The sequence below is a fragment of the Panthera pardus genome, unplaced genomic scaffold, assembly GCF_024362965.1.
Source record: "Panthera pardus isolate Hobbes unplaced genomic scaffold, ASM2436296v1 HiC_scaffold_11, whole genome shotgun sequence".
In the NCBI taxonomy this organism is placed as follows: Eukaryota; Metazoa; Chordata; class Mammalia; order Carnivora; family Felidae; genus Panthera; species Panthera pardus.
This window is the reverse complement of record NW_026526666.1, coordinates 8,849,571-8,862,234: the sequence shown is the minus strand read 5'-3', so window position 1 is coordinate 8,862,234 and position 12,664 is coordinate 8,849,571. Positions and strand designations below refer to the sequence as shown.

At 48.0% G+C, this 12,664-nt stretch overlaps 1 protein-coding gene across 1 annotated transcript in view; it reads right to left on the bottom strand.

Moving 5' to 3' along the window:
- Nucleotides 1–12,449, bottom strand: part of TSPAN2 (tetraspanin 2) — a 58,174-nt gene extending 45,725 nt beyond the window's left edge. The window contains exon 1 of the mRNA XM_019457939.2: nucleotides 12,307–12,449. Within this exon, the coding sequence (XP_019313484.1) occupies nucleotides 12,307–12,375 (69 nt within the window). The 5' untranslated portion in view covers nucleotides 12,376–12,449. The remainder of the gene's footprint in view (nucleotides 1–12,306) is intronic.
- Nucleotides 12,450–12,664: the final 215 nt, after the last annotated feature.

The window sequence follows — 12,664 nt, the reverse complement described above, 5'->3', positions numbered from 1 at the left end:
GAAGAATGGGCTGCAAGTCACTGAGCCAGGGAGGACTGGAAGGGGGGAGAAAATATCAGGCAGAGGGAACAGCATGGGTAAGGCTTTCCTTCCTTACCTGGAACCTGTGTTGGGCAGAGAGAGAAATCTGGGGCTGGAAAGGCACATTGGGGCAGACCATGCATGGCCCGTGGCTTCTACTTAGTTTGCTGCCATCTTGGAAAGCCCATGGCAGGGCCTTGAGGGGAGGGGAGACGGGAGCTACTCATTTTGATGGAACAATCAGGAGCATGAGTGCTTCTTCGTGCCAGACAGTGAGAAGCCAGAGATAAAGACCCGATGGCTGAAGGAGGGAGCAGGGACGCTAGAGAGTGGATGTAGTTGAGTGGTGAGGATCCACTCTCCTAACTAAAGAACTTTTCTGAGGGCTGCCCCTGAGTCCAGGACTCGTACCAATCCTCATGCCTCTGGAGTAATTCTCACTAGAGCTGTTGTTTTTTCTAGGAATGGATGTTTTCCTACAGCAGCATGAGTGGGACTTTGATGTTGGTCACTTAAACATTTATTGAACATCTATTGTGAGCCAGGAGCCAAAGATTCATAAGAAAGGAAGACCCAGTTCCTTCTCAGGAGGATCTCAGGGGCTCATGGAGAAGCTGGTTCCCACCGGGTGGTCCACAACAGACACAAACCTTGCAGGTAAGAATTCAATCACAGAACCAGCCCACGAGAATATGCCAGATATCATTATCCTTTGTGTCACATTTCTTTTCTGAGGACCAACTGTGCATTACGAACTCAGAGAATGTGATGAAACAGAATTTTGAGGGCAAATGTGTGCCCACCATTTAAAAAGAGGACAGGAATCAAATAGGGGAAAAAAGGTAACAGTGAAGGGAACAGTGACATATACATCCATGTCATTAAATAGGGGGTCACCAGATATAACTATATTATGCATCTTCACAGGCAAGTGGTTTCAGTATCTAACCATACTCCAGAGCATTTGCAGGACACAAAGTTGCAAATTGTAAGCATATGTCTTTAGAGAAGGCAGTTTGTGCTCTAAAACTGAAGTAGCAGCGGAGAGGTCTCCAGACCTGCTCAGAAAGCATTTAAGAAAGTGATGAGCAAAAAGTTTCCTTTAAGGAATGGCTATCTGTCAGAAACAGATCATCTGGCACAAAGCAGAACTTGTCAAAGGATTTCAATTTTATTTTGCTGTATTTATTTCTACTTTCCTAGGATTGCTGATGTAATGTTCCATCTTGAGGACATATTTTTTTCACTTAAAGAAAACAAAGATTTCATGGATCACAAACATGGTTCTTTGGAAGGCACTAAGTTGGAAAGCGGGCTGTGCTGAGATGCGAAAATGCAAAGATCACTCCCCAGACCCTGGTGCCCAGGGCTGCCCAGCTTCCCACCCGCACCCACACCCACACCCAGAGGCGGCCAGCCAAACCTTGATCATAAAAAGCAAATACATGCTACTCTGCTACCTGATAACTAAACCCAGCAGAAAGCCCCCTATTTGGGTAAAAAAAGCTTCACTTGGGGAAGTTCTCAGTACATATTTTTTCACCTATATGGGAGACACAGTTTCAATTCCTCCTCACACTTGAGGGCCTCCGCTTACTCCTTTGCTGTTTCTTTAGCTTAGAAAGCTCTCCTCCCCTCTCCTCCCCTCCCCCTCCCCTGAGCTCCCCAACTTGCCCCCCATCCCCACCCCCAGCTATCAGCTCTCTTGTCACTTCCTCTGGGAAACCTACGCTGGCCTGCGTATGTATTTTCCTTCATGTCTCATGTAACCACTTCTACTTAAATATTTCTGGAATTCAGAGGTGCCTGGGTAGCTCAGTTGGTTAAGTGCCTGACTCTTGATTTTGGCTCAAGTCAGTGGTCTCACAGTCTTGGGATCGAGCCTCGCGTGTGGTCTCTGCTGACATGGCGGGGCCTGCTTGGGATTCTCTGTCTCTCTCCCTCTCTCTCTCTGCCCGTCCCCGCTCTGTCTCTCTCAAAATAAATAAATAAACATTAAAAACATAATCCGTTGTAAATATTTCTGGCATTGAAAAAAACTAAGGCCTGAGCTGCATGAGGGTAGGGACAGGGTGTATGTTGATTTACCCCTCAGCCTTGTAGAGCAGGCTCCCAACAGACATCTGTTAAGTGCAAGAGTGGAGGGCCTTCACAAGGTTACCATTTAGGCTGTGCTGTGGACTGAACTGTGTCCTCCACCACCACCCAGATTCATATGCTGAAGCCCTACCCGCAGTGTGATGGTATTTGGAGGTGCGGCCTTTGAGGGATGATTAGGTTTAGATGGGGTCATGACGGTGAGAGCCCCATGATGGGATTCCCTTATAAGAGACCCTAGAGCCCGCACTCTCCCTCTCTGTCTCTCTCTCTCTCTCTCTCTGCCATGTGAGGACACAGTGAGAAGGCAGCCATCTGATTTCCAGGAAGAAAGCTTTCACCAAGAACCCAATCGGCCAATACCTTGATCTTGACTTTCCAAGCCTCCAGAATTGTGAGAAATAAATTTCTGTTGTTTAAGCCAATCTATGGTATTTTTTTTTTTTTTATGGCAACCTGACTTGACTAAGATAGGCTGACAGGAATGATTGCCCCCCAAGGGAATACTTTGCAAAATACTATTTTCAAAAACATCTGAGCCTGGGAAACGCTGTGCAGACACCTTGGAAGGCACTGTGTGAACACACTGCTGAATATACTCAGCAAAACACTTTCCCACAGAAAACCAAACCAAAACTAGCGCAGGTAGTTATCACTTCCGTGTTTCCTAAGCCTGTGCAGATGTGTGCTGTTCCCTCATGCGTGGACACAGGGTACGTCTCCACACGCTTTTTACAGGCAGGGACATATGAATGCAATTAGAGCAGCAATCAAGGACTCGAATGAAAGACTGAACAAAAGCAATTTTGGATTCTTGCTTCTCCAGGGTGAACACCATGTGCGCCCACAACCCAGCTCATCTGCAAATCTCTTCTTGGGGATGAAGTCACGCAAAGCTGGAAATGACACTTGAACCCCAGAGTTTCCATTAAAAGCTTTTAAGCTTGGGGGCAGTTCTCATCCCGGATGGAATCACGTAATGAGCACTCACAGTTTTGATGTGATTGCAAACCACATTATGATACCATAAGGGTAATGGAGTTTCATCCTTTCAGCAGGCAAACGTCAGAAGCACATTTGCTCTGGACGGTGACACTAATTTTCTCAAGGAGGAAAGCCAGCTCCCAAGATTTTCATCCCCTTATTCAGTGAAAGGAGGCAGACAGCACTTTCTCAAAATCGAGGATTCTGTCAGAAGAAGCCCAAGAGCCAAAGGCCACAGGAGACCTGAGGAAGCTCGCTGCCTTTGCCCTGACATCCGGAGCAGGTGAGGTGTAACGGGGAGGCAGGGCTGCAGCAGTGTATGTTAGCTTGGAAACGTGCCGGTTAGATACCAGGGTTTCTGATTTTCCCTATTATTTTTCTCATAACGGTTTCATTAGAACAAGCTCGTGCTTCAGAAATTCCCGAAAGACTGCCTCTGGGTAAGGATATATTTTAAAACCAATCCATGTTGAATTCTCTGCACTGATGGTAATGTTCTGCAATCAACATCGCGACAGAATCAGGAGCATGTCCTCTCTGGAAAGAATGCCGGGTTATAGATTTGAGCCAAACACACCTTCTTGTGCTTGTTTAGGTCATTAGGAAGTTAACTTGTGTGGCTCAGCCGGCATGGCATTGCGTGGGAGGCAGTGTGGAAGTGCTGGGTCACCCCAGGGACAGGAGAAGGAAACTAACCTGGGGTGGAGCTTTCCTCCACCCCAAAGCAGATACAAGACAGGTGCTGGAAAGTGTGTTGCATTTACTCAGTGGTTCTACACAACGCCTTGTCTCTAAAGAGATACAGGGCAAAGGAGGAGGGGGGAAGGATCAGGAAGGATTAGGAGAAAGGTGATGGCCGTATAGTTGTCTTTGACAGCAACACAAATATCACAGACTGCTGGCTAATGATTCCAGTGAGCAGATGGCTTCATCAAGGGAAGATCAAATACAGAACTAACATCCAACCCACCAAGTCACTGAAGTGAATGAAATCCGCTGTCTGCCTTAGCTCACCTAGCAGATGACTTCCCAGGAGGACAGTAATGGCCTTTTCTACATCCTCTGACTTCCTCCTTACAACACCTGGCTGGCTCTTATCCCAGGCTCGCCCTCTGAGTAGACATATACCTTGAGGGCTCCAATGCCTACTGTGATATCTCATCTGTATCAAGCTTTATATGAGCAAAGACTGGGCATGAAGCAATATTTGTTTTAGAGCCTAATATCTTTCAAGGTATCTCAAGAATTATTCTTGAGATACATAGGATTCTTAAATATCCATCAATGATAATGCTCTCCATCCAGTTTTAGATGGTACAGAGAAACAACAGGAGGAAATAAATGTTTCAGGTAGAACTCAGGTCAGACTGGAACAAGCCTAAAAGCTTTGGTTTATTAAAAAGTTAGCTTGGATGGAATCCCGGAGAAATCCTGAAAGTCCAGCTTGGTGTTCTAGAGAGCTTTTACTTAACAGCAATTTTGCCAGAAGCCATTTGTGCCGTGAAGGCAGACAGCGCTGGGGCATTAACAGGGGACCGGACAGATTCGAGCATGTGCAGGGAGAGCAAATGGGCTTCCTGGCTGAGTGACAGCAACTTTCAGGGCACCAGGCCCTGCTCCACAGGGGGCTTTGCCATCCTCGCCCAACTTCCGTGCCCCAGTTTATAAGCTGACTCTTTCCCAACCACCATTACAATGGGGAGGACGGGGCTTGGCACGCACTTGGGAACACTGCCAACGATTCTTCTTGAAAATTTTACCGCTTCTGAGTATTCTGACTGCATAGTGATGCCCTCAGGCTGGATCATAACAAAAACATCCACCATATAGTGCTGAGGTGTCGACAGGCGGAGGTTCTAGGCATCCTAGATTGGAATCAGGCTCTGTCACTTACTAGTCTGTGATCTTGAGCAAGACACCTGATCCCTCTAACCCTCAGCTTCCTCATCTGCAAAGTGGAGGTAATAACCGTGCCTCCCTAAGAGGTTAAATGAGTTCACGGTTCACACTTAGGAGAGGGAGTGGGAGTGGCACTTAGTGTCATTATGGTGGTAGAGGTGCTAAAGTTACTACATACAGTCAAACTGAAAACTGAATCCTACTCAAGGTAGGAAACACCAGTCCCATAGTACCAATAACTAAGTCTTCTGCCACCTGTCTCCCCTCACTTTTATTTTAGCTCTATGCTCTTTCTAGGATAGCTAGAATCCCCTTGAGTTTTCTCAATCATCCGATACTCCAGACGTCAGTGCCCCTTTCTAAAAACTATACTTCCCCTCTCTCTTTAGTTTTATAAGACCTAATGAGAGATAAACAGAAAAAATGGTTTAGAGAGAAAGAATAACTATACTTAGGCTAGAGCTATCCAATAGAACTTTTCCCAGTGATGTGAATATAGATATTCCCTCTCTGCGCTGTCCAGTATTGTAGCCACTAGCCCCCTATGGTTATCAAGCACTTGACATGGGGCTACTGTGACTGGGGAGCTGAATATTAAGTCTCTTTTAATACTAACTAATTTAAATCTGAGTCGCCGCATATGATTAGTAGCACGGTCAGCATATTGGAATGCACACATTCATCACAGCTCCAACCTTCTCTCCTGCTGGTCTGCAGACTTAGAGTGGTTGACACCAGAGAGTCTGGGGCCACACACGGAAACCCGGCTCTGTCGCTGGCTGGCTCAGAGTCCCCGCCAAGTCTCTTAAAGTGTCTGCACCTCTGTCTCCTCCTGTGCAAACTAGGGGTAACAATAGCTGCTATTTCGGAGATGGGAGTGAGGATTTAAGGAGCTAATGTAGAAAATGCGCTCAGGAAAGCAGCGGCACACAGCTTACATTTATATAATGCTTACTATTCTTCCTCAAGGTTTTGCTTCTGAAATTAAGTTTAAAAACTGTCTCTTGATACATATATACCCTTTCTCGATTCCCATCTTGCTTTTCCTCTGTCTTAAACTGATCAGTCATGTTCTCAACCTCTCTCCCGCCTCTCATATACTGGACCTGACTCTCGGCTTCCACATCTGTAAAATGGGGATAATTACATTATGTCATGGGCCCGTTGCAATTTGTGATCAAATGGGATAAGGCATGCGAAAGCATTTTGTAAACTAAAACATCATATGAATGTTAATTAGCATTATTATTTTCGTGTCCAATTAAATCCAAAAAGGATGAAAAAGGCCGGCCAAGGTAACCCTTACTCATCTGTAAGATATGCTCTCAGCCAATCGGATATTCTCATTTTACCTGCTTCTTCCTCAATTCCTTCTCCGAATTCTTTAGCAACCGTGACGTGATTTGCCTCAGTGGTCAGTACAGCATCACTTACTTCAGGAGAACAGCCCTGTTGTGATGTTAATGGTCAATATTAACGTAGGGGATGGAGGTTATGTTCTTTTTTGTCACACATGGTTGGAGACATAAGGATATTGCATGCATGTTCTAGAATTGCACAGTGAAATGAAGTGAACAATGGACACATGGTCACTGGGTAATTCTAGAAACCATCAAGTCTTAATGTGAAAAAAAAAAAAAAGTCTTTTAAGAGAAATGCCATAAGGAAGCCAAAACAAAGGGTACTCTCTGCCCCGTTCAGAAATGAGAGCCACCAGTAGGTCTTTGACCTCTTCAGGCCACATCTAAACCAAAGCGTATTCCCTAGACCAGCAGCATCAGCATCACTGGGAGGCTTGTTAGAGATGCAGACCTACTGAGCAAAGTGGATATTTGGACAAGATCTTCCAATGATTCACAGACACACTGAAGTTAGAGGGGCGGCCATCACCAAAGGCTTTCCCATCGCTTCTCAAAGCCTTCCCCTTGGTAGTAGAGAGGGAGAGCAGGGCACAAACAGGCAGCCCTTGTGCTGCCATCAGTGAACGTAGTCCTGTTGGCCAGAGCTTTGCCAGTGACCGCTGAACCTCTTCTAGGTGCGGAGAGACAAAGGAGGATCCCAGCAAGAAACAGTCACTGCCCTCGAGGAGCAAAGACACTAGAGAGGAAATAAGCCACAGTGAAAGGGAAAATGGAGCGCTAACATAGAGGCATGAGCGTCTCAAGGTCAAGGACCGTGTCTTAATCATTTTTGAATGCCCAAGCACTTGGCAGGGTGCCGGGCACACAGTAGGTCGTCAGCATATGTCTCCTGAGGAACTGCAGAGGACATCTGTCCTTTGGACTCCGTGCCTTTCGGAAGCTATGAAACTCTTGCCCTTTTAGTTGGTTGGTTGGACCTAGGCCACTTACCTGCCACTTCTCTTTACCTTTATGAACCTCTTAGATTCTGGTTTCTACTTGTACTTCTAATGCTTAAATATGACTGCTGCTAATAGCTTACATTATTGAGTGTTACCTATGCACATGTACTATACTTACTATTTTGCCTATAGTAACTCATTTTATCTGCACAAAAATCACAGATGGATGTTGGTACTCAATTATGTCTATTTTATAGATGAGAAAACTGAGGCTCAAAGAGGTTGAACAACTTGTCCAAGGTCCCCTAGTTAGTAAATAACACAGGCAAGAACAACCCAGGCAGTGTGATGCCAGTATCCACCTTCCTGGCTTTGAGTTCCTGGATTTGAATGGCCATACTGCCTGGACCTGTCCGAGGTCTACCCGACTACTGGCACTATACCTCTAGCCTCCACACACTGGCACTGTCATAGACTCCTTGCCCCCTCCAGCAACGCCAGGCCCCTCTCGTCCACGTTAGGGGAGGCTGGCCTCCACTGCTATCTTCCCCCCCTAGACAGAAATCAGAAACAAAGACTATCCTACCAGAAGGCCAAGGAAATTCCTGTCTGCCTTCTGGAGTGGTCTAGCTTTTGGGTGGACTCCAAAGAATACTTTCTTCAGGTATTTTTCTAAACCAGTATTCTGAACGGGTGGTAGCTCTGAAGTCACTGTTTGAATTAAATTTGACAAAGTGGAGGAGGCAACCTGTGTAAGCTTCAGTAGGGTCAAATATGTTTTACTCCCCAGCCCACGGGACACAGTCTTTCCCAACAGCACCTGCTAGACATCACCGACTGAAACCCCAAAGCTGCATGAATAGTGGTAAGAAGGAAAGGAGAGAAACTTCAGACAAGCCATATATGGCATGTGACTTTCAACAATGAGCAGTCCTGCTTCCTGTCGGTCGCTAACACCAAGTTGCTCGGTATAGCACAATGATAGGAAAACGCTGAGCGTACAACAATAAACCAAGGAATAAACAGCGCCCAGGTTTTTCTTGAAACCAACATATGCAGTGTGGTGGACTGTGGTGTTTTGTTTATATTGCTATGCAACAGAAGAAAAAAATAAAGGTGATTTCAGTGAAAGGCATGGGAATATACTGTGCTATCTGATTGCAGTGTCCGAATTTAGACATGACAGATGTTGGGAGGGGTTCCATGTTAGACATCGACCATGATAACAGACATGAATTTGGTGGGGTTCATGGCTAGGCTGTACTTCTGTTTTTAAAAATTCAGTGGTGAATACAGTCAGCGGCCCTGGGCCAGGCAGTGCTGTGCTGGCTCTGGCAGGATCTAGCTGAATGTTTATAAAATCAGGAGCACAGCCTGGGGAGGCTTACTTAAACCAAACTGCCAGAGGAGGCTGCAAATTGATTTGTCAAACTGCAGATCACAGAACACACCCACCCCTACCTCCTTGCCTGCCTTCTGTTGAAGGCCTGCTAGGAAAGAGAGTGTAGTCCCCGAGGGGGACCTTCTATCTCATAGGGGCAGACACCCAAACATCCAACAGTGTGTGGCAATATTACACTTGAATATCACAGTTAAAGCCCAGCCTTCCAGGAAAACTGGCCCCCACCCTCTGCCCATTCCCCAACCTCCCCACAAACCCCTCTAACCAGGAAAAACAACTTCAGAAACTAGGGTGGGGCTTTTCTGGAATCAGGTTCCCTCAGTTACAGTGAAGGTAGACATCTAGATAATTTATCCCAAATACTGATTTTCCCCTAAATCATTATGTACTGGTTTCAGCTGGCCGTTTCCCTGTGGTTGTGCATGTAGAGGACCTGGGAAGGCCTCTTGTAACTGCTGCTGCTCCGAGACCCACAGTCCCCACCCTCCCATGGAGAGAGGAAGACCCCATACCACCCGCACCCATCCCTGCCCCTGTCCTGGGCTCAATCTGCCCAAGAGAGAACAAATTGGCAGGTAATGAGCAGGAAGAGATAGGCTCGGTCGTCCAGATAAAGTCGATCATTGATTATCTGTGCAAACTGGAAAGGTTATTTGTACCACGTCCTCTAACCTGCAGATTCATGAATTCATTCTACAGACTATTCACTGCGTGGCTCCTGCGTGCTGGGTTCTGTTCTAGGCACTGGAGGTGCAACTGTGAACAAGACATAAAAACAAAACAAACAAACAAAAAACTCCTGCTCTCCGAGCACTCCGAGTTCTAGCGCTCCAAATTCGTGAGTACGAATTGAGAAGATAACATGTAGTTATCCTAAAACAAAGACAAGCTGCAAGCCATTTGGCAAACACACAGGCTATTCCCCCAAATTACAGGACTCGGGAAAGAGAGCTAATTTTTATCGAATGCTTCCTGTCTGCACTAATAACAACGCTTTTTGAGCACTTACTACGTACTAGACTCATAGGAAGAGGAGGTCAGGCGCTTTACACATTTCCTTTTAATCCTCCTGACAACCCCATTACCTCAATAGTATGGACGAGAAAACAGACTCCTAGAGATGAGAATAGCTTACTCAAGCACACTCTGCCTGGGATCTCCGCACTCAAGCCTGACCCCTTTGTCAGATTGGCTGGTGGCATCGCTCCCTTGCCTTGCCTACCTTCATTCAACCAGTCCTTCGGGGTTCAGCTTAAGCACCCTATTCTTCAGGACAAGAGTCCTGACTCCTCACTATTGCTGTGATCCTTTCTCTGAACTCCTTAATTAGATCATACATATAAAAGGTCACGACTAACCCCAGTAGCTAACACATGGTAGACGCTCAAACATCACTTCGTTCCTACTTCCCTTCTTTACTGTGCTTATGGCCAGAAGTGTGAACTTTTCGCTTGATTATATACTTATTAACTTGTTGTTCTATATGCATTGGGCTTGTTTCCTTAACAACATTAGCAAACTTAGGGAACAGCATTTTATATTGACAAATTATACATATTAATTTATATTTCTATGTGATAAATGATCTTTATAATACTTATTTAATAATTGTTTAACAGTGGTTCTCAAACTCAAGCATGCGTCAGAATTACCTAGAAGGCTTGCTAAAATAGATTGCTGGGTCCCTCCCCCAGAGTTCCTGCTTCAGCAGGCCTAGAATGGAGCTGAGAATATGCATTTCTGACAAGTTCTAAGGAAACGCTGATGCTGCTGGTCTAGGAACCACTCTTTGAGAACCCCTGCTTAGGAGTGTGATGTACCACAGTGCTTAGGAGTTCGAGTCCTGCCTCTGCCACTCACTAGCTATTTGACCTTGGGCAAGTCAACCTATTTGAGCCTCTTTCTTCAACTGTAAAAATGGGGATAGCAATATTATACACGTGAGGACTGTTGTGAGGATTAAGTGTAATAATGAATGCAATGTGCTTAGCATTGTCCTGACACACAGAAAACATTCAAGAAATGCTTCCTCTTATCCCTGGAAGGGCTGGCATAACATCAGGCACTAAGTAAGCACTGAGCCCAGCCCGAGAATTCCTTCTAAGGCTGATATGAAACTTGTTTTGAATTTGTAAGCAGCGAGAGCGAAGGGTGTCACCCAAGCATGACATCTATAATTAACAGCTTTTGAAATTAAGCCACACTATTAAAAAGCACAACATAAAGGGCCTTTAGAAATGTCCCTCCCTACAGTAGGCTGAGTGTAAATGCCTGGGATACAAAAACCATGTGTATTTTTAAAATTCAGGGGCTGTCTTTGGGGTGCCTCCTTCACACCTTCTCCTGCTGCAGGATGCTGAGCCTGGTAACTTGTCTTCTGAGAGGCTGCAGTTGCTGAAGTCACCCAGCCATCTGGGCTAATGGGTTGGCAGACATGAGCAGAGCCCATCACTCAATAATTAATTAGTTGCAGCCATGGGAAGACCGACTCCCCAGAGCCCATAGGACAATCACCATCCTCTTCCTTCCTGGCTGTTTCAAAGCACCCAGGCCACTGCTGCTCCCCCCACCCCCCCCACAACCCGCCACCCCAGCTTTAAGAACCTGTTCACCCAAAACAAAATTTTTATTTTCCCCCAGGGTCTAACTGAGCAGTTATACTGACTGACAGTTTCTTGAGAAAGCCCAAGCAGGAACGTGCAGAGAAAACAATTTTTAGACCTTGTCCTCCAGGGCCCGAGACAGGATAGCCGGGGATCTAGGGATGGTCTGGTCCTAACCTCGTCCCAATAATATAGGAGACCAGGGGCATGGCCCTATCTCTCTGTGAACCACTAATCCGGGGAATGCTGGTTCAATGCAAAGTTGAATGAGATCATCTGTGGTATTTAGCAGAGGCTGCGGGCTAGGGGTTGTGGGGAGATGCCGATGCCCTTTGCAAGCCCCTCTCTTCCGTCCATACGCTTCGCAGAAGAGCACCACCACCCCCTCCCGGCCCGTGGTACCCTCTTCTAACACCCAGAATAAGGACGACCCCCCCCCCCCCCATACCATTTTCACTCCTACCCCCAATTTCCTAAACAAAACCATCCTCGCCAGGTGGTGTCTCCACACACGCCCTTTGGGGCACCACCCCCGGCAGCCCCATCCTGGGCTCGGGGGGGAAAGGGGGGGTTCTCTTCCAGCGCCCTGGCCAGGCCCCCGCTGCGGTAGAAAGGGAGAGCAAGAAGGGGTGAGTGCCCTGGAGGCTGGGGGGACCCACTCCTCAGGAGGTGAGGTGAGGAGGGGCTGGTGTCCCCGCATCTGGAGTCACCAGCTGAGGCAGAGGTTCCTCAAAGCTAAGATCCACAAGGTGTCCCCCACCTTCTCACCGTTTCTTGTTGCTCAACCTCTCCCTCCCTCTGTGCTTCCTTCCCCTCCATCCCTCCCCTTTTATTCCCCCCCTCCCTCTTTGTCTGCCTCTTCCACACCTCCGCCTGTTTGAACACCCAGCCTTCAGGAGCCCGGCTCGGACGCCGCAAAGGCCAGCTCCCCGGGGACCCTGGCCCCGCGCCCCCGCCCGGCCACTCCCCTGCCCGGCCCTCCGGGCTCCGGGTCTCACCCAGAAGAGCAGGTTGAAGCCGAGCAGCAGGTACTTGATGCATCGCAGGCCCCCGCGGAAGCGCCCCATGCTGCGGCCCCGGCGGCGGGATCCCGAGTCCCCAGGCCCGCGCTCGGAGCGCCGGGAGCGGCGGGAGCCGGCGGGGAGGGGGCGGAGCGCGAGGGGCCGTGGGCGGGGCCTGACGGGGGCGGGGCGGCGGGGCGGGGCCTGCGCCCGGCGCGGGGCTGGAGCGGGCCCTAGGGGACCCCGAGAGACTGGCGTGGGGTGGGGGCGCAGAGGGGGCGGAGAGCCGAAGGCCGGAAGGACGCGTCCTCCGCTGTGCCCCCGCAGCGCGGGACCGTCCCTCGGTTGCGGGGCC